Here is a 19,421-nt window from a genome sequence, read left to right as displayed (position 1 = left end):
GCGATGAGCCCGATCTCGTCTGTGGCGGTGCGGTTGCCGGCCCCTGCGCGCGCTGCAAGCGCTTGAAAAAGTCTGCGGCCGACTGTAAGGTGGTAAGTGTCCTTCCCTGTGTGTGTTGTTGTCTGCTCAGCCTGTTCGGATGTTTGATTTTACGCGTCGAATGTCTTCTCCTCACGCGTCCGAATGTTCCGCTCTACGCGTTCAGATGTTTGCTAACAGATCATAGGTGCCAACTGAACAAGAGTCCCTCGCTCGCGAGGTAGTTGGGAAGGTGCGCTCTCGGTCCGAGGGTTGGGAGGAGGCCGTTGTGAGTCTCGACATGGCCATGCGCCGTCGACAGGCTCCTCGGTCGGCCGACCACCTCGGGGAGTCGGTTGGTGCGACCCCCGTGCAGCAGACTGAGCCTGCGCTCATGTCGGGTGCTCTTGGTTGGGGGAGTGAACGCCCGCCGGCTCGCTATGGCGTCCCAGGGCCCCTGTTCAATGCGAACCAGGCAGCTAGGCCGGACACCTTTACGGGTCCCTATGGTTCGCGCGGCTTGTCCGCCCCCGGTTACGGGGATTTGATGGGGTTAGCACCTGCGCGGGATGACCGCCTTGTGCGTCTGGTTCGTCGTGTGTCCGAGGCACAGCGCGACCTGGACGATTACGTTCGGGTTTTTTATGGGTAGTTCTTTTTGCTTGGCCTTCGGGCATTGGGGTTTGTTGGGCCTTCGGGCATTATGATATCCTTGGTGCGCCCTTCGGGGCTTCTTTTATGAATGTGTTTGGGTTCCCCTTCGGGGGTTTAGGTTTTTAGTTTAGCTTTTTGCACCGTGGGTGCGGCCTGCGGGCCTAATTTCAAGAGTCGTTCTTTCTCCGGCCCCTTCCCCTGCGCCTGGTACGTAGCTTTCCTACGGTAGACCCTTCGGCCTTGCGCTTGAGGTAGATATCTAGGGCTTCGACATCTTGCAGGGCCTCCGCCGGCTCCCAGGTTGCTTCTTCGACGGGCCAGCCCTTCCATCGGACTAGGTACTGGGTCTGCCGTCCGCGGATTCGTTCTTGTACGATATCCTGTACTATATATTCGGGTACATCGTCGACTAGGATCGGTTCCGTCGGTATAGGGCCCCTCGCGGCAGTATAGTATGGTTCCAATAGGGACACATGGAATACTGGGTGTAAGCCTCTGTATCTTGGGGTTAAGTCTAGACGGTAGGCGTTTGTTCCCCATGTTTCTAGTATTCGGAAAGGGCCTATCTGACGATCATCTAGCTTCCCCGAATATCGGGATGACGTTATATTCTTCGTCCGAAGCATGACCTGATCCCCTACTTTGTAGGTCTTTTCTATCCTTCGGCGGTTATAGAACTTCGCCTGGGACCCTTTCGCGGCTTCCAATCTTGTTCGGAGCTGCGCTCGCACCGCTTGGAGCCCCTCTACTCTCTGTTTTGCGTCAAGATTCTCGTTCGGAGATTCTTTCGTCACGTCTATGCGAAGGTCCCCTTGGAATCCCATCAGCACCTCCATCGGAGTTTTCCCTGTGACGCTATGGCGGCTGTTATTATATACATGCTGCGCCATAGGGATCCACCGGGGCCAATCTGTTTGTTCATAATTGGTATAGCAACGCAGATAATGCTCTATGAGTTGGTTCTGTCGTTCGGTTTGGCCATCTGACTGAGGGTGAGCTGTGGTGGATAGCCGACGGGTGATTCCGAGATAGAAACACATGCTTTGCCAGAACCCGCTGGTGAAAAGCTTATCACGGTCCGATACTATGTGTTTCGGCAATGTGATCCATTGAACTAGGTGCTCGTATAGCAGCTTCGCCAGCCCTTCGGCCGTCAGAGCCTTCTGGGTAGGGAGGTAGATGCAATACTTCGAGAAAGGGTCTACTATAACTAGGATAGCATCGACCGTCTCCCCTCGCCACTCTGCTGGGGGTAGTTCGGTGATGAAGTCCATAGTCACGACCTCAAATGGTTCGCTGGGAACTGGTAGGGGCTTCAGTAAGCCATATTCCTTATGTCGGTGCACCTTCGTTTTCTGACACACCGCACAGGTTCGGACATGATATTCTATGTCAGCCTCCATTGCCGGCCAGTAGTACTTTCGGCGTACTGCCGCCAGGGTTCGTTCTTTTCCGAAATGCCCTCCCTGGGCGTCATCATGGTTGTTCCTCATGATTTCCGACTGTAGGGCCTTGTCCGGCGGCACATAGGCCGCATCTTTATACCGGAGCAGACCACTGTCTCCAATATTCCAGTTCGAGTCCTTGGCCTTATGAACACCTTCTCGGAGGTCCTTCATCTTCTTCCATACAAAGGCGTCCCCTTGCTGGCAGGTCCGAAGGAGGGCCTCCATATCCGGCTTCATATCTGTATAGGCCGTCTCGGTCTTCATAGCTTCGGTAGCCAGAGACCGCGGTACCAGGAGCTCTAGATCCCCTGTGACACCGGCGGCGGTACTCTCATCCGCAGGGGCATTTCCCGTCTTGGGCCTGCGGGAATCACTTTTGCTAGCAGCGAGAAGGTCCTCCTGTTCTTCTCCTTCATGCGCCGGTTCGCTTGCAGATTCTCTATATCTAAGAGGAGGGTTTATATCGTTTTGTTCAGCCGCGAGTACCCCCCTTCGGAGCTTCTCCTTCAAGGTAGGGAGAAGGGATTCTTCCTCTTCTATGCCTTCCATATAGTCAGGCCGGCGGCTAGGCGCATCTGCGGGATTCTTTGATCCTGGGCGGTATTCTATATTGAAATCGTATGCCGATAGATATTCTGCCCATCGGGCCTGACGCCTGGACAACACTTTCGTAGTAGTGAAGTACCGCAGGTTATTGTGGTCTGTCAGGACCCTTATCATGTGTCGGCTACCCTCCAGGTATTGCCGCCAGTGCTTAAAAGCATCGACTATGGCCATTAGTTCGGCATCATGAGTCTCATATCTAACCTCCGGTCCCTGCAACTTTCGGGACCAGTAGGCAATGGGGTGCCATGCATCATCCTCAAACAGCTGAGTGATTACTGCACCTATGGCGCCCCCAGAGGCGTCTGTTTCCAACCGTATAGGCCGGATAGGGTCAAAGTGCCGCAGTAAGGGCTCTTGACAGAACAGATCCTTGAGTTCTCCGAAGGACTTTAGGGCTTCGGGGGTGAGCAGTCCAGGGGTTTTCTCCTGTTTCCGATGCTTTGACGCTCTGCCCGCCGTTCCCTTCGTGAGTTCGGTCAGGGCCTTCGTAACCTTGGAGAACTTCGGTATGAAGTTGCGGTAGAAGTTCGCGAACCCCAAGAAGGACTGGATTTCTTTTACCGTTTGTGGTTCCGGCCATTCCTGGATGGTTCGGACTCTGTCCTCCTCCATCCTGACACCTTTTGGGGATACCACAAACCCCAGATACTCTATAGTATCGGTGCTAAAGCTACACTTACTCAGTTTACAATACAACTGGTGCGTTCGAAGTCTTTCCAGGACCTCTCGAACCTGGGCCTTATGATCCTCTAGGTTCTCCGAATATATGACTATGTCGTCGAGGTAGACCACCACACAGGTGTCAAGCAAGTCCGACATAGCCTTATTAACATAAGCCTGGAAGGTAGCAGGGGCATTGGCTAGTCCGAACGGCATCACGTTGTATTCATAGTGGCCATATCTGGTTCGGAATGCTGTCTTCCACTCGTCTCCACGTCTTATTCTTATGCGGTGATACGCATCCTTGAGATCGAGTTTAGTGAAGTACTTGGCCCCCGACAGTCGGTCTAAGGTCTCCGATATCAAGGGAAGCGGGTATCGGTCTTTCACTGTTATAGCATTGAGGCCCCGATAGTCTACACATAGGCGGAGGCTGCCATCTTTCTTCGGGACGAATAGGATAGGGGCCCCTGCTGGGCTTTTCGATGGTCTTATCCATCCTTTCTCTAGGGCTGCCTTTATGTATGCTTTTAGTACCTCTCGTTCGGACTCGGTGAGCCCGTATATCGGTCTATGGGGAGGAGTCGTGCCCGGTTCAAGTTCAATAGCGTGGTCATGCGCCGTATGTTCAGGCAGCATGCCTGCGGCCTTCTCCGAGAACACGTCCTCATACTCCCGAAGGTACTCTGGGACCTTCTGGTCTGATTTCGCTACTGATTCCCAGTCTAAGGGTTCATCGAGTAGTACTTTTATATGGCCCCCACCATCGATCCTGGCTGCGCACAGCCGTAGGTCTCCGGTTTCGAGGGCATCAGGCAATATCCAGTAAGCCAGACATCCAGCTAGGAGCTCTCCCTGTGCCGCAGCTGCGGTAAGGATCTCTATCTTCCCTAGGCTGGTGTAGGCCCTGTATCCCCAGGTTTGGTTTTCCCAATCTACGTCTGGGTTGGCGGCCCGAAGCCACGGCATACCTAGGATAACGTCATACCCGTCTATGTTCACCGCATTCAGCGAACATCCGGTAGTCCTGGGTAGCCCTTCGGTATCTACAGCCTTGACGTCTACGTTATGCTGGCCATAGGACCGGATCCGGTGCCCGTCAGCAGCCTTAACCCTTCGGGGTGTCTTATTTGAGTACATCCCGAACCTCTCTACAAGGGTTTGGTCTATAAAACTGCCCTGAGCGCCACTATCAATGAGCGCCCGGAGTGGGGGAGCCCCTGGTATGCCAGGGAGCTCTACCATTGCAACTAGTAGTTGTTCCTGCTGCGGGTTCTTCTCCGGTGCAATATCAGGTTCAATCCCCAGTGCAGCTGCTGCACCCAACAGCCGGGGCTTCAGTTTTTTGACTTGTCCGTACCTCTCTGGCCTGCTTCGACCTTCGGCTTGGGACAGTCGCTGGCAAAGTGCCCGGGTTGGCCACAATTGAAACAGTTTCGACTGTTCATGTGATTTCTATCTCGGTCTCGGCTCATGCCGGACCTATGGGATCCTCCTCTCGGAGGTCCTGGGTTCGTTCGGGGCCCTCGTCCCCTGTACCCTGGCCGCTCCCTTGAGCTGTCATCCCCTCTAGATCCCCTTACAGGGCCTTTGGGCTTTCGTCGTCTGTCGGCCTTAGCCTTCTGACGTTCGGGCATGGTATCTTCTACCTTCTGCAGGAATGCTATCATCCCTTCGTAGTGTTTCGGCTTCTCCGGGTACTTCTGGGCCTCTGCCTGTATGCTCCGGAGAACCTTGACGCTCAATTGTTTCATCCGCTGCTCCTCCGTGTATTGGAGGTCCATCTGTTCCTCCAGCGTCCGAAGGAACTGGGCGAACTCATATACGGACTGTTCTTCTCGTTGCTTCGCGTCGGTATATCGGCGTAGGGCATCGGTTCGGAGGAGTTCGGGGTCATTAAAGATTCGACGGAGATGGCCCTTGAAGTCATCCCAGCTCACATTAACCGCACCCCCGCGTTCCTTCTGGAATAGGGAGTACTGCAGGAACTGGGGTTGATCTAGGTTGTCCGATGCTTCGCCAATCTTATGCTCTGGATATGTGTTATACCACTCCGAATATCTCCCGAACCAGGATTCGGCTCTCCCGACGAACATCTCGTACTCGTTATAGCTTCTTCCGCTGTAGGGGTGGTCTAGTTTGAACCTCGGGGGACGTTTCTCCCCCAGTGTTTCGGTTCGGGGACGCTTTTCCCCCACACCCGCACCTTTGGAGGTGGGGTCTCGGATTCGGTTTTGATTCTGCAGTATTTTCTGCCTCAGTTCCGCCATTCGGGCTTGCCGCCCTAGGCGTTCGTTGGCCATTTCCAACTCGGAGAGAGTCATAGAGTTCAACTGCTCCTCGGTAAGTTGGGTGTAGGCCTCGCTTGTGGCCGCCGGTTCGGAACTATGTCCCTGGTGTTCCCCCTGTGGCATTTCCACGAGCTCATCAGTATCTCTGGATTCGCGTTGGGGCGTTGTCCCCTTTGACTCGCTCGGGAGTTGCTCAGGGGCAGCGGCCACCGGCGTGCTTCTGGTGGTGACCATTTCCGAACGATCGCTAACCTTCCACCATGAGGTTTGGAGCAATCAGAATGTGAGACGGTTACTGGAAAGCAGGCAAACGTTGGGATTTATTGGTCGAACGTAGGGCTCGGTTAGATACAGACTGATTGCTGACCTGCGGCATATGTGGCCGCAGGTGCGGATTATATAGTGTCTCGGCTAGCTAGTGCCTTGGCAGCGGCGCTGTGAGGTCCTCCGAAGGTGCCTCAGAGGCGCCGAAGGGTTATAGACCTCTTATAACATGTAGGGCCTCACAACAAGCACCTCAACTATACAGGTAACCGTTCAATCTTACTGCTGAGGGAATTGGTCTTCAGCATATTACCGTTCTGATCGCCTTCGTCTTGGGTGATCTTATCAGTGGCTTCGGCTCTGACCGTTGGACGAAATGAAGGACTGTCAAACGGGACAACAAGCGAGTGAACGAAGACCGACTGAGGTTCGCATACCTAGGTTTTGTTCTGTCAGCCATGGGGCTGGTCATTTGGGGGATTTGCCTTCAACGGGCTAGTCGAGACCACTGGATACTATTACTATCACCCGACATAGATGCTGCCCTGGCCTCTATTGAGTTTCAGCTAAATAGAACTGTCCTTGTCACGTATATTATGGATTGTGATCCAGGTCGCTCTGCTTAGGCGGGCTTGGTTCTCAACCTTGTAAGACAAGAATGGGCCTTTGCAGGTGTGTCTTTCGCTTTCTTCTTTACATCCCTCGATATCTCCAGATCGCATTCCGCTGACATCGGACTTATTTAATGGGTATATAGCTTGAGCCATTTTACGACCCAACCATGTTCAAAACACTTGGTCTTGACTGTGCGCCAGGGGTCATGGCTGCAATCCTCATGGTGCTAGGGACAGTTCTCGTTGGATTAATTCAATTCACGAGAATCGGCGCAGGCGCAAAACATCTAGAAGCTCAGTTGATGGAAGGTGCAAGATAACGGGCTGAGATCCGAAACAACAACTGGATGTTCTGCGTACACATCCGAAGGACCAGCCTGAGGCAATTTTTGGTGGAACTACAACATTTATACATATATACTGGAGGTGATACCTCGTCGTGTCTATCTCTTCCTGTCATCGAACCACACTGAAGGATGGGACGGTAATAACTAGTTTCACGGCGTGATTTGTTCCTGCTTTGATCAAGTATTATTTTGGTCGTAGATAATGGTGAGTTTCTTCCCCATTAATGTGTATAGGCATTAGAAAATCCAGGTGCGCAAACCTGCAGTTAATTGATTTATATCAAGAGTTACATCAATTGATGCAATTTATTTTATATAGTAGAATCCCAATATATTTTCTGACCAACCCAAAACTACAATTACATATGTATATAATGAAATAAATTCCGACTATAATATAGGTCTCCAAATGTTCTACATTTGAAGTCTTATAGTGTTATGTACACGATCTATCTATTTGCTACTATGCTGGACAGTCCTTCAAGGTTTCCCCGGGCCCTCACCCACAGGCTCGCGCAGCAATACCATCGCGGGCTTCTTCACAAAGTTCTGGAGATCCGCAATGCATTGGAGTCCTTCCTTGGACTTTAAGGCGGCCTCCCGTGCTTCAAGGCTGCCCCAGACCACCTCGCCTTCGTAGGAGAAGGGGCTGTCCCCAGGAAGTTTCCATATCTTCCACGAGATCATGACTTCGGGTCCAAGCAGCCTTTGCACCAGTGGCATGTGCGTATTGAGGTAGTAATCGACGTCGAGCCCCGCGTCGCGGTCGTAGAGATTCTATTCGATTTGCTGTTGGTGTTTATTCAGACGAGCTCGGAACTGAATAATGCTTACTGTGAAAGTTACAGGCATACCGCCAGGATTTTCCTCATTAATATTTAGATCTCTCACGTCCAAGATAACGCCCAAATGTTGGAACTGGTCGAGTTGGGCCGCGAGCTGAATGTAGAAGGACGTCAATAAACACTGCGGCAACCCCACCCGTCAACAACAGCAGTCATGCTGTGCTATCATAGGCTACCACCAAATTATTAATCGCTCAGCGCCGCAACGTGCACCTGGACAACCATCTCTCCACATCATAGCAATCATTTCCCCTCATTCTTGCGTGTTGTCCATAGCTTCGCTTGTGCGACAAGTTAAGTTATAACTCCTTCCTGAGAAGCAAGGGCTCCTGTTGGTTATCGCGCCTAATAAGGTACGGTACAGCCTTGGCCCATCGCGCTAACCGTTAATCGGCGCTAATCCTTGGAACCAGGATCGCGTATCAGTTGGGTCAGGCACAGTGTCCCTGATTCCTCGAATCCTCGCGCTTTGCTCCATCCCCGCTGGTTCGTCCTGTCGTATATCGACCTGCCTCCTACATTTATCAAAGCCTTTATCAACTCCTTCAAGAGCATTGTCTGGAGCATTGTCTGCTTTCGACCAGCGCGCCAGGCTCGAATACGACTGTCTGCATTACTCCTATCAAACATCTCCTTGAATTACTCCGTGCCGACCTGAAGTGGAGAATCCTTTGTCCTTGCGCTTTCCAACTGCATTGAACGCAATTTCAAGCGTCGCTACATCCTGCACTACCTCAGATCCATTGCCTCCTTTTCGCTTACTGACGCCACCCCTTTGCTTTCATTGTCGCGCTCGCGTTTCCGACGCACTTTACGACCGAACTGCCCTCGATGATCTATCCCGCGTGACAATCACCGTCCGAGTTAGTTATAATTCAGAAAAATGGAGTCCAGAGCGTCTGAACTGCTGGTTGCGTTGAAAAACCCCAACACGTCGGTTGACTCCAAAATAGCCGGTCTGACTAATCTCAAATCCGACATCAAACAGAAGAATGTGCCCGAAGCAGCTGTCTTGCCTATCTTCGAAAGCATCCGGGTTGCGATATCCGCACAGCATTCTTCCCTCTCATCTGCCGGCTTCTCCACCTTGGGGCATCTCCTGAAACGATTGTATATCCAGGAGTTCCACAGCCTAGTCGCATTTCACGCGCGTCAAATATATTCCATATGTCTCGAACGTCTTGGGGATCACAAAGAGCGCCTTCGCAGTCAAGCTGCTCAAGCCTTCACCGATCTCTGGCTTGCGGCCCCGCAGGAGGTTGAGCAAAATGTTCTTGGAGTTGCCTTGGTAGGTAAGAACCCACGAGCTAAGGAGATGAGCATGATCTGGTTAGCTACTGTAAGTCATTATCATTCGCTTTGTCAACGATGGGGACCGAAGAATTCTAACAGATAACGCAATAGATGACCAGAGAACACAATATTCTGTTCCGTACCCATGTACCTTCGCTTGTCACCGCTTTAGAAGATGCCGATAGCGGGGTGCGAGAATGCGCAAAAAATACCGTCATCGAAATATTCCAGTAAGTAGTAACATAGATATCAAACTTGTTAAGCATCAAATTCTAAGTTTGGTCTCAGAACTGCACCCTCCCGAGCCAAGTCAGACCTCAAAAAACAGCTTTCCGAGAACGGAGTCCGTAAATCGATTGTTTCTGCGATACTTTCTGGCTTAGGTGTCTCTGATCATGATGCCGCACCAAATGGTCGTTCAGAATCACGCCGTCCGGGAAGTAGCTTGGCCGTCTCTCGTCATCGTGATGACCCTCCTCGACCGAACTCGGTCCTCTCTGCACGCCCTCAAAGCCGCGTTGGAATTGCTCGAGAAGGTAATATCAGTTACTACCACTTCCTCATTGAACCTTTTTTGACATTCATATACAGACTCGGACATCAGCCTTCACCCGCATCCCAAAGTGGACAAGCATATATCTGCCCTGTCTCACAGCGCGAGCATAGATTCCCTGGCCGCTTCTGCTTCTGCCGCGATAGAGAACGAGGATGTCGAGCCTCTTTATGTGGATTCAAATCGCGAAATTGATGATATGGTTCGAGATATGTCGTACCATTTCGAGGGCAGGGAATCAGAGCAAAACTGGATACATCGGGAGAAGTCGATCGAAACCCTTCGCAGGCTAGTCCGGGGAAATGCTCCTCAATCCTTTTCACAGCACTTTCTTGCAGGCATCAAATCCCTTCTTGATGGAATCCTAAAGGTTGTCAACTCATTGCGTACTACCCTATCCACGGGCGGCTGCCTTCTTATCCAGGAAATCGCCAAAACCTGCGGTCCAGCGATTGATCATATGGTGGAAATGTTACTACAAAATATGATCAAGGTTTGTGCAGGAATGAAAAAAATCAGTGCACAAAACGGCAATACCACTGTTGATGTAATCATACAAAACGTCACTTACGTTCCTCGTATCCTTCAGCATCTTTGTTTTGCTTGCCAAGATAAAAACGTCCAGCCGCGCTTGTATGCGACTGGTTGGCTGAAATCCCTTCTTATCAAACAAGCCCGGCATAAGAGTTCTATTGAACACGGTGGGGGTTTGGATCTGGTTGAGAAATGCATCAAGAAATGTCTCTCAGATCCCAACCCTGGGGTTAGAGAAAGCATGCGGGGGACATATTGGACATTTTATAAGATATGGCCGGATAGGGCTGATGAGTATGTGCACTTACACAATTCCAAGTAATTAAGCTGACTCTATTTACAGAATAATGTCTACACTGGATACCAAGTCTAAATCCCTGCTGGAGAAAGATCCATCCAACCCGAATGCTACTGTTTCTTCAGACAGTCGTCCTCGAGCCGGGCTATCTAGCAGCGTCTCTGCCTCGAGTCAACGCCAAGCTCTTAAAGAAACCATCGCAGCCCAGAAGAGAGCCGCGGCGGCGAAGAACATCCCACCGCGTCCCGAGTCTGCGCAGTCTGCGTTTGCCGATAGCAAACCAACCCGCCCTCCATCTCGAACTCCAGCATCCAAGACTACAACTAGCAGCAGCACTGTGCGAGTTCCCACAGGAAGCCATCTTTCGTCGTTGTCATCAGCACCCATGCGACCGGGCGTGAAACCGCGACGCCCGGAAATCACACGGCCTGCTACCGCCGATCCTTATGCTGATAGGAGACCTCCAAGCGCGGCTTCGCATCTGAAGACTTTCAGCCCAGATGTCAGCCCAGCCAAGCCTAGAACCAAGTCGGTTACGACACCGAGTACAAAATCACCTGCACGACCAAAATCAAGAACAGGGCTCCCTCCAGTTAGTAGTACTAGACGACTGGACATTTCAAGTCTGAAATCCAGCGACTCGCGTCCCGGACCAAAGAGCGACCCGGAGGATGTCGTACAATTAGCAAGAGATAACGAGATCGCTGAGCCTGGCTTACATGAAGATAGCCAGGCGGCTGAGCAAATAATAATGAATCAAAACTATGCGCCAGAATCGACACATGTTGCGGCTATGAACGATGAGATTGGGGCAGTAGAGGACCGGCACATCATTGAAAACGATGCGCCTGTTATCGAAACGCAAACCGCTTCTTACACACAAATGGCGCACTCGCGAACTAATAGCACTGAGTCAAGGGTTACAGCTTCGGCTATCGGTTCGCCTCATGCGCGTCATTCCCGGCATGGAAGCGAAGACAAGGCGAGCAAGATACCAAGTCCGGTCGCTCCTCGGATTGTGTACCACAATGATACAAGACACGAATCAAGGCATGAGCCAAGACATGAGCCCAGACTTGGAGGTCTTACAGTCTACGAAGACCCTGAAGCTCAGCAGTCCCTTGACAAGACACTCCCTGGCAACGAAGATACTGCCTTGGTTGACCATCGGAAACCTGTTCTGGAAGAAATTCCGGTGAACGAACCTAACACACCGGCACCGCGCGATAATAAGCAAATAACTATCCCTTCAAGCACTCGTGCTGAAACTACCTTGCCTTCTGATGGCTCAGAGAACACTCGTCGAACATGGGGCAAAATTGAAGTCGTAGAAAGACGTCGAAGCATCAGCCCTAGATCAAAAGATCTTACAAAGGCCAAAGAAATGATCGACAAGGGCATCATACGCGTCAAAGCGAAAGCTCTAGATGTTCACGGATACCGAAAATTGCAAGGGCTCATCAAATACCACGGCTCGATATTCAGCGACGAGTCAAAGTACGATGAAATGCTCCTAGCGCTGCTCGACGCACTAGAAGCACCAAGCGACGATAAACGGTCGCCGGCCAGCCGCTCCATGGATCTGAAGACGCAAATCCTCGTGACTATCCGCCTGATGTTCGCATACAACGAGACCTACTTCACAGCTTACTACCCGCGCATCATGACCTCCCTCCTCAACACCCGCAAACAGTACGACCTCACCAACCACATCGTCAGCGGTCTCGAAGAGACCGCAGAAGACATAGTCGCCTCCTGCCAGCCCGAGGGCGTCATGTCCGCCGTGCTCGACCTGGTCGAGGCCGAGAAACACGACGACGAGGGCTACCGCGCGATTACAATGGGCATCTACGTTCTCACAGGCCTACTGCATCGTCTCAACAAGCACCAAAAGAAACTCAACGAGCCCGAGATCACTCGACTCGGCAAATTCGGAAACACGAGTCTTTCCCAGCCCCAGCCTGATGTTAGACGCGCCGTCACAGAGTATTGCGTCGAGTTGCACGAGATGATGCACGACGAAGAGGCGTTTTGGCGTATGATCAATTCTGCTGGCAACGATCATCGGAATCTTTTGACATACTTTATTGCAAAGAAAGCATCTGCATCGCATCGCAGCGACTGATCTTGTAGGTCTGTACATACATGCATTACATTACATTCTTCCGGCTTGCTTTTTTTTAAATTCTGTTTTGCTCTTTGATCCAACCCCTGTCTTAGCTGGAGTTGTCTAAGATGTGGAATGTACAGGAGTTGGCTTTACTACTTGTTTTTTTGATACGGTTCACAGAATTGACAGGATTGGAGTTGGTTTGATCTAATTAATTTTATCGCTACACTTCCAAGTCAAACAATCGCCCAGTGCAGTGTGCAGTCAATTGATGTAATTGCCTGGTGGCTAAATAACGCGAATAACGCGGGGAACGCGGCACATGCATGCAATTTGACACATGGACTCGGCACCATACTTAATCTAACATTAATTATCAATTCCTATCACCAGGATATAAACCTTCCCCTCAGTATTCCAAGGCTACATCTCATAGAATCTGGACGCCGTCCCATCATTCCTTGTTAGGAGTAGTAATGCAATATGTACTATGTTCGTAGCTACAAGTAAACTGGTCGCACCGCTGCGTTCCAGGTTGAAACACGTATTCGGCGCGTGTTTCATGTTCCTGGGCTAAGCCCGATGGAGACGCTGACCCGGTTTGTATGCATTGCGTTTTCGGTCTGGACATGAGTCTGTTTGACAGATTGCCGACGGTGTATTAACTATTAGTTTATTACATATGCAGGTGTTTTGATCAAGCATCCTGGCAATATGTAATCCCAGCTGCTAATTTGAGTCTTTGAATCTAGCCGTGTAACGTGTCCCGATCCGATGGTACTATTCTGGCATAGTGCAGCCATACTGAGTCTGACAGACTGAGAGACTAGGGTGAGGTGGCTCGCGCGCCAAACTAGCGGTGGCCTGCCGTGTTGACGCAAGTTGAAACATCTGGCTACGTCCGTCAGCTATGCTCACACAGATGTCATATGAGTCGATGGGAAAGTGGGATAGTGACGTGTGGGGCGTATGGCATTCCAATGCAATTTCTGACATTTGACAGAACGTACTGTAATTATTTCATGCCTAGGACCTGGAATGTGGAGCTGACAGCTGTCCGGGCAGGGATGGGAAAAGCATAATAATAATTGTGTTCATTGAATACGTGGCGGAACGATCATGAGATATCAGCCACGTTCGAGAAGAATATGCGCTGGTTAGGAGACCCACGAGACGGCTCAGCCATGGGAAGGCTCGTTTCAGCTTGCCGTTATCCCTACGTCCGTTACTATTTGATTATTATTGTGCATCACGCTCGCTGATCGAGTCTCATAGTACTACTCCTCCTAAGATGCTGTAGTATTCCGGTTCTTGACTTGTGGCTGTTATCTCTACTAGCGTTGACCCTAGACTCTCGTTCTAGCACAGCTAGCGAGCCCTGCCAGTCAATCAGGGGTCTCGATTTATGCCTCGCATTCCTGGCCCACCGCCGGCATCCGCAAGACTAACTACTAACCCCTCGCCGGTTCGGTCCCTCCTGGTGTTACTGCCCTGTATACCCCTGGCGTCGCGCGTTTACCAGGCACATTCGGGACCAATGACAGCAGCCATGAATGATATTCTGCCAATTCTGTTCCTGTGCGATCTGAGGTGCTGCTTGCCTGCCGTCGTCGCACGAGGATCAAGATTGGCAATTTGTCGGGATTCTTGATCCAAAGACAAGTCGTGTCTCCTCACGGCCATCGCGCTCGGGCCATATTGTTAATACATATTTAGAATTAGGACGGACTGCGGCGGGCTAGCTGTAACTATATCATACTCCTCCCACTGTAGGACTTGGTCCTCTCTACTCGGCGGAGTGTGTACGCAGTCTCCTTTTCATCACGACCCGTCCGTCTCACCTAGGACCCGCGTTCTATCCGTTCCCCTCACCGACCTAGTTTCTTTTCCTCTTTCCTTATTTTCTCAGTTTCCAGCAGTCGCATTCGTAGTATCCTCGTCAACAAAGCAGTGCGCTTTCTCTGTGATAATGTCTTTGTTCGGCGCGATGGACGGACTGCTGCAGCTGAGATTGACAGTGACAGCGCTGATGGCTCCGTGCGCGGGCACGTACATATAGCAGACGCCAGACAACCAACCGTAAATCCAAAAGAGCAGTGCATGCTAATGGTAAGAAAATAAGCGATTGCGAAGAATATAAATAATATCATATGCACACATATAAATATAAGATATAAGATATAAGATATAATATATATTTGTTGTATAATGGGAAGGAGCTGTCGAGGGAGGAGCAGTGGAAGGCGGCCCCCTCTCGCCCCGGCCGCAGGAGCCAGCCAGAGTCCAGAACCTCGACCAGCACGTTGTTCAAACTGCCAATTCACTCACCACCACTTAATTACTAACTACCACTAACCACCACGATTCATTAATCAATCCTCGCTTCTCCATCCTGTGTCCTTCATCCCCCATCCCCCTACCCCCCTCCCCTCGCCTGCTTCTTCTACTGGACTACTTCGCCAGGCAAGTCTTCGTTTGGCTTGTCTCCCATCGGCGACTGTCCGAAGCTCTCCTCCGTTCGCCGCGCCGCCGCCCAGCGACCACAAGGATCCCGCACGCATCAGAGCGTGCATCTGAAGTTGCGCTTTCTCTGTGCGAGCATCGTCCAAATATATTAATATTATCGCTGTTGGAGTCTCTACTTTTCTTTCCCATCGAACTAGATTGGTACGTTGTTGACTGCTACTTGTTCCTCCCCGATACTCGAGCGAGTTCGTTCCATGGTGCGCACTCGGCTTTCGCCTTCATGAGACCATCAGCCAACGGCCGCTGCGTGCGGTATGCGTCATGGCACACGTGAAATATGGCGGCTAACTGCTGCTGAATATGACAGAGTCGCCCCCTATACATCATTCGTCAGCGGCATTGCGATTCCTTGCCTCGTCCGCACCACCGGTCGTCGCTCGTCTTCTCATGCGCGACCACCACCGATAACCCCTGTGTTTGAGCGACGGCTTTGATAAAAGACAGCCAGTGAGCTGTTCAGGATATTGAGATGGAATCCCCATCAATCAATCCCGAGTCCCCAATGGATCAGGACGATGTGCCTTACCCTTGCAAGGGCTGTGGAGAAGTATGGTTTCTCTGATTACTCACCAGGTCGCCTTGCCCCCGCTAACGCGCTGTGTCAATAGATCCTAGAAGAAGGAAAGGCCTTTGAATTAGGTGAGTGTGATCAATCGTTCCTGGTAGCGCTTTATTAATCGTATTGCAGCGGGCAACAGATGGCATATTGATTGCTTCCGATGTAACACTTGTAACACATTGCTCGATTCTGATGCTCATCTGCTGCTCCTTGGTGATGGGTCTCTAATCTGCAGCAACTGCACATACAGCTGCAGTTCCTGCGGAAACAAAATCGAAGACCTAGCCATTCTAACCGGCGACCAAGCATTCTGCGCCAACTGCTTCAAATGCCGCAATTGCAAGAGGAGAATCGAGAACCTTCGCTATGCTAGGACATCGCAGGGTATATTTTGCATGGACTGCCATGAGTCGCTCATGCAACGACGGCGCAAGAAAAAGACCGCCGCGAAGAAGCTCAACTTTCAGCTTGACAAGAGTCTACCTTCACTGCCACCCGGCTTGGAGCAAGAGCGCGCACCCCGGGAGATTGAGCCTCCGCCATCAAGGGAGTATTCTGCTTCCCCAGATGTTTCCTCCCACCACCGTTCTTCAGAGCAACGGAATTCAACTTACGGCCGGGTGGATGCCTCACCCGGTAACCAACCAGAGCCGCAGAACCAGGGTAATTTTGCTGTGCCAATAACGTATATGACCAAATGGCTAATAATCATTCCCTCCAGATAATCTCATCCTCCCGTCGAGTGCCTACCGTCCCTCTTCTAACAAGCGTTACTCAGCAATTTCTACCAAGTCAGAGATGGAAGTTGGGGATGAGTTCTTAATACCCGTTGCGTTCGATCCAACTCTCGATGAACGCCCTGCATCCCGTGGAGATGATGTAGCTAATGAAGCGCGTGTGCCTTCGCGAGATTACTTTGATCCTGTTCGACCCGCGGGTTCGTCGCGCCACGTATCTGCCGATCGCCAAGAAAGTCTCCAGCAGTCAGCTTCCCATATTGCCTTCCAAGAAAAAGGGCGTCAGACGACGCAATCTGATACTAGTAACTGGCGTCAAGATCCCACTCCCCAAATTGCTCACAGTAAGAGCGAAAGCAAAGACAACTTCAAATTACAGGAGGCTCCCAAGGGAAGGAAATCCACTTCGACTGAAAGCTCCAAGTCGGATCTCAATGCGACCAAGGATGGTACATCTCTTTCGTCGACAAGCTCACCTAGTGCCGCTACCGCAGACACGTCGAAAGTACCCCATATTTCCTCCCAGGTAGCCTCGATTATTCCTACTTCAACACCGACAGTGTCAGGCCGCCCGTCAAATGAGCCCCGCCAGTTGAATGAGAATAGCTCCGGTGATTCGGGAAGGTCTCTTCCCACATCAAACACAATGCAATTCCTTCCTAAAAGAGGTGACTCTCTAGAGCACTATGTGTCAAGCCAAATTCAACGCAAAGATGTTGGCTCTGGCAAAGCCCCTGTTTATGGCGAGCAAAAACCGAATGTAGCTTTTGCAGCCTCGGAGAAAAATGATGAGGACGTGCTTTCACCTTCAAGTCAATCGTCAGGGCTTCCAGATCAGTCCAAAGATACATTTGTAGGCCCGAATCAGCCCTCGCGAGACATTGACCGTCTCCGTGATGGTTCTATTGCGACGGTTCGGTCAGATATGACGCGAATCGAGGCGAATACACCGCCTGCATTGCTGCGATATAGTGGTGGCGGTGATTTCTCGATGGATGAAGATTTGGCTAGGATCCTGGGAGCTGAAGCACTCAACCAGCAAGAATCAAGTGAATCATTTATGAGACGAGTTTCAAATTCCGTTCGTCACGGGCGCAGTTTCAGTGACAAGGGCCACCGACTGTCTAAAGACAAGTGGCCGAAATCTCCAGTCAACGGGGGCACATTTGGCCAAGACATTAGCAGCCCTAGTACAAGCTCGCCTGAGCATCGGGAGGATGTGAGTTGGCTTAAGAGTGAGCTGCGCAGAGAGCGGCAAAGAATCATAGAAAGAGATCAAAGGATCACAGAGCTAGAGAAGGCATTGAATGCTCAAGCTGATGTGAAACAAGCTGACAGCGAGTTGCGCGAGAAGCGGTCAACAATGGTGTCCTTGGATACTAAAAAGGAAGTGGTTCTGCGTGAACTGGCAGCAATCACTGAACATCTGGAAAAGGAAAGACACGGTAGTGCTCCTATGGACCTAGCCAAGCTGACAAATAATGTCGTTCGTGGCTTTGCAGAGAAGCTCCAGCAACTGAAAGATTCATTCTCTCCACAAATCGAGGAGCTTATGCAACAACGAACAACCCTGCTTGAGGAGGTTGCAAATCTCTCTCGCATGAAAGACAAGAGCTTCCAAGAATTTGAACAACTCTCATCTAAGAATGCTCAACTGGCAGAGTTGAACAATCAGTTAGTTCACCAGATTCAAGGAATTTACAAAGCCAACTCCACAGTCGATGCGTCTCGTCCCACCAATGGGCTGGGCATCTACTCTCATAGCAAGGAAAAATCAACTGGCTCGGTGGATGCTGGCAGGCAGGGCGATCTCGCTAGTTCTATTTCTACCATGACAATTCAAGACGAAGCCGAACCGGCCACCATTGTGCCTGGGCCGCAAGTTGTCAGCATTCGTAAAGGTCAGCCGCGCAAGTTTAACTGGAAAAGAGGCGGTCAGACAGTTGCCAAGGGGGTCACGAAAGGACTCAAAGGAGCCTTCTCCAGTGAAAGGGAGCTCACACCTGATGGTATTGTACAAAGTGTAGAAGGAAATTCACCTATGCCGCGTTCGCAAACGCAGGAGCCTAGATTTGGCTTTTTCGGCAATCAGAAACGGCAAGCGGCATGGAAAACTCAACAGAATGGCAGCTACCAAGGTCTGGCTGATGCTGCTTCTGTTAATTCCGAAAGTAAGTTTGCTGCTGAACGATCCCAGGACTCTGCTAATACCATCGCTTAGGTCTCTTTGGAGTCGATTTGGACCAACGAATGGAAGTGGAGAAAAGTATTATCCCTTCTATTGTCACGCGCTGCATTCAGGAGGTTGAGCTTCGAGGTATGGTTACTCTTTATTAAATTTAGGCTATCGCTAATAATTATTTCAATAGGTATGGATGAAGAGGGAATCTACCGTAAATCGGGCGCTTCAACTGTCACCCAGAACATCCGAGATGGATTTGAGCATGCCAATGACTTTGATATATCCGATCCTGATTTGGATATCCATGCAGTGACCTCGGCCCTAAAACAGTATTTCCGCAAACTTCCCACGCCTCTCATCACTTACGACTCTTACGACATAGTCCTTGAGACAAACGAGGCTACTCCACATTCTGGTCGGATTGAGGCGTTGCGTGCCGCTCTTGAAACTCTTCCTCGTGTGCATCGTGATGTGCTTGAATTCCTTGTTTTCCACCTCAAGCGTGTCGTGGAGCATGAGAAGCAGAATCTCATGACCAGCCAGAATGTCGCTGTTGTCTTTGCTCCTACTATCATGCGGCCCAAAGAGATTGCTCGTGAGATGACTGATGTGCAAAAGAAGAATGAAGCTCTGAAATTCATCGTGGAGAATTGCCAGGAAATATTCATGTAAAGTTCCTGCATATGCCTATGAAAAGATGAAAATTTCTTATGCCACTGCTTTTCTTTCTTTCTGCAATTATACAAAATACCCTTCCTATTTGTGCTAGGTTATCTCATCTTTTGGATCCAAAATCAACACGACACCCTCAACACTTGAATTTGTTGATTGCCCGAACCCCCCCTTTTTTTTCCTTGAGCGTTTCAGCGCACGTCTTCTTCG

The 19,421-nt window shown here is 50.7% G+C and overlaps 3 protein-coding genes across 3 annotated transcripts; 2 read left to right on the top strand and 1 right to left on the bottom strand.

The window, feature by feature from the left end:
* Positions 1 to 7,382: 7,382 nt before the first annotated feature.
* Positions 7,383 to 7,754, bottom strand: BGW36DRAFT_426120 (uncharacterized protein; the record flags this gene model as incomplete). The annotated part of the gene is made up of 2 exons (XM_046220219.1): positions 7,383 to 7,679; positions 7,737 to 7,754. 2 exons carry the CDS (start codon positions 7,752 to 7,754, stop codon positions 7,383 to 7,385), a joined length of 315 nt encoding a protein of 104 aa, XP_046072877.1.
* A 742-nt stretch (positions 7,755 to 8,496) lies between these two features.
* Positions 8,497 to 12,877, top strand: BGW36DRAFT_145552 (clasp N terminal-domain-containing protein). The gene is made up of 5 exons (XM_046209470.1): positions 8,497 to 9,086; positions 9,152 to 9,270; positions 9,329 to 9,576; positions 9,632 to 10,421; positions 10,471 to 12,877. Exons 1-5 carry the CDS (start codon positions 8,631 to 8,633, stop codon positions 12,548 to 12,550), a joined length of 3,693 nt encoding a protein of 1,230 aa, XP_046072876.1. The 5' UTR covers positions 8,497 to 8,630; the 3' UTR covers positions 12,551 to 12,877.
* Positions 12,878 to 15,450: 2,573 nt separating this feature from the next.
* Positions 15,451 to 19,380, top strand: BGW36DRAFT_145474 (putative Rho GTPase activator Rga). Its single transcript, XM_046209469.1, has 6 exons — positions 15,451 to 15,608; positions 15,670 to 15,700; positions 15,750 to 16,283; positions 16,342 to 18,528; positions 18,579 to 18,674; positions 18,727 to 19,380. Exons 1-6 carry the CDS (start codon positions 15,531 to 15,533, stop codon positions 19,209 to 19,211), a joined length of 3,411 nt encoding a protein of 1,136 aa, XP_046072875.1. The 5' UTR covers positions 15,451 to 15,530; the 3' UTR covers positions 19,212 to 19,380.
* Positions 19,381 to 19,421: the final 41 nt, after the last annotated feature.

This window comes from Talaromyces proteolyticus (assembly GCF_021365285.1).
Source record: "Talaromyces proteolyticus strain PMI_201 chromosome Unknown BGW36scaffold_5, whole genome shotgun sequence".
Taxonomy (NCBI): domain Eukaryota; kingdom Fungi; phylum Ascomycota; class Eurotiomycetes; order Eurotiales; family Trichocomaceae; genus Talaromyces; species Talaromyces proteolyticus.
Note: the sequence above shows the minus strand (reverse complement) of the source record. Positions and strands in the feature narration are given on the sequence as shown.

Excerpts from the sequence above, each read along its gene's own strand:
- BGW36DRAFT_145552 (XM_046209470.1), top strand. The coding sequence starts at position 8,631 with ATGGAGTCCAGAGCGTCTGAACTGCTGGTTGCGTTGAAAAACCCCAAC. Across the intron at positions 9,087-9,151 it reads GCATGATCTGGTTAGCTACT|ATGACCAGAGAACACAATAT; the intron begins GTAAGTCATTAT and ends ATAACGCAATAG. Across the intron at positions 9,577-9,631 it reads CGTTGGAATTGCTCGAGAAG|ACTCGGACATCAGCCTTCAC; the intron begins GTAATATCAGTT and ends ATTCATATACAG.
- BGW36DRAFT_145474 (XM_046209469.1), top strand. The coding sequence starts at position 15,531 with ATGGAATCCCCATCAATCAATCCCGAGTCCCCAATGGATCAGGACGAT. Across the intron at positions 15,701-15,749 it reads AGGAAAGGCCTTTGAATTAG|CGGGCAACAGATGGCATATT; the intron begins GTGAGTGTGATC and ends ATCGTATTGCAG. Across the intron at positions 18,675-18,726 it reads TCAGGAGGTTGAGCTTCGAG|GTATGGATGAAGAGGGAATC; the intron begins GTATGGTTACTC and ends TTATTTCAATAG.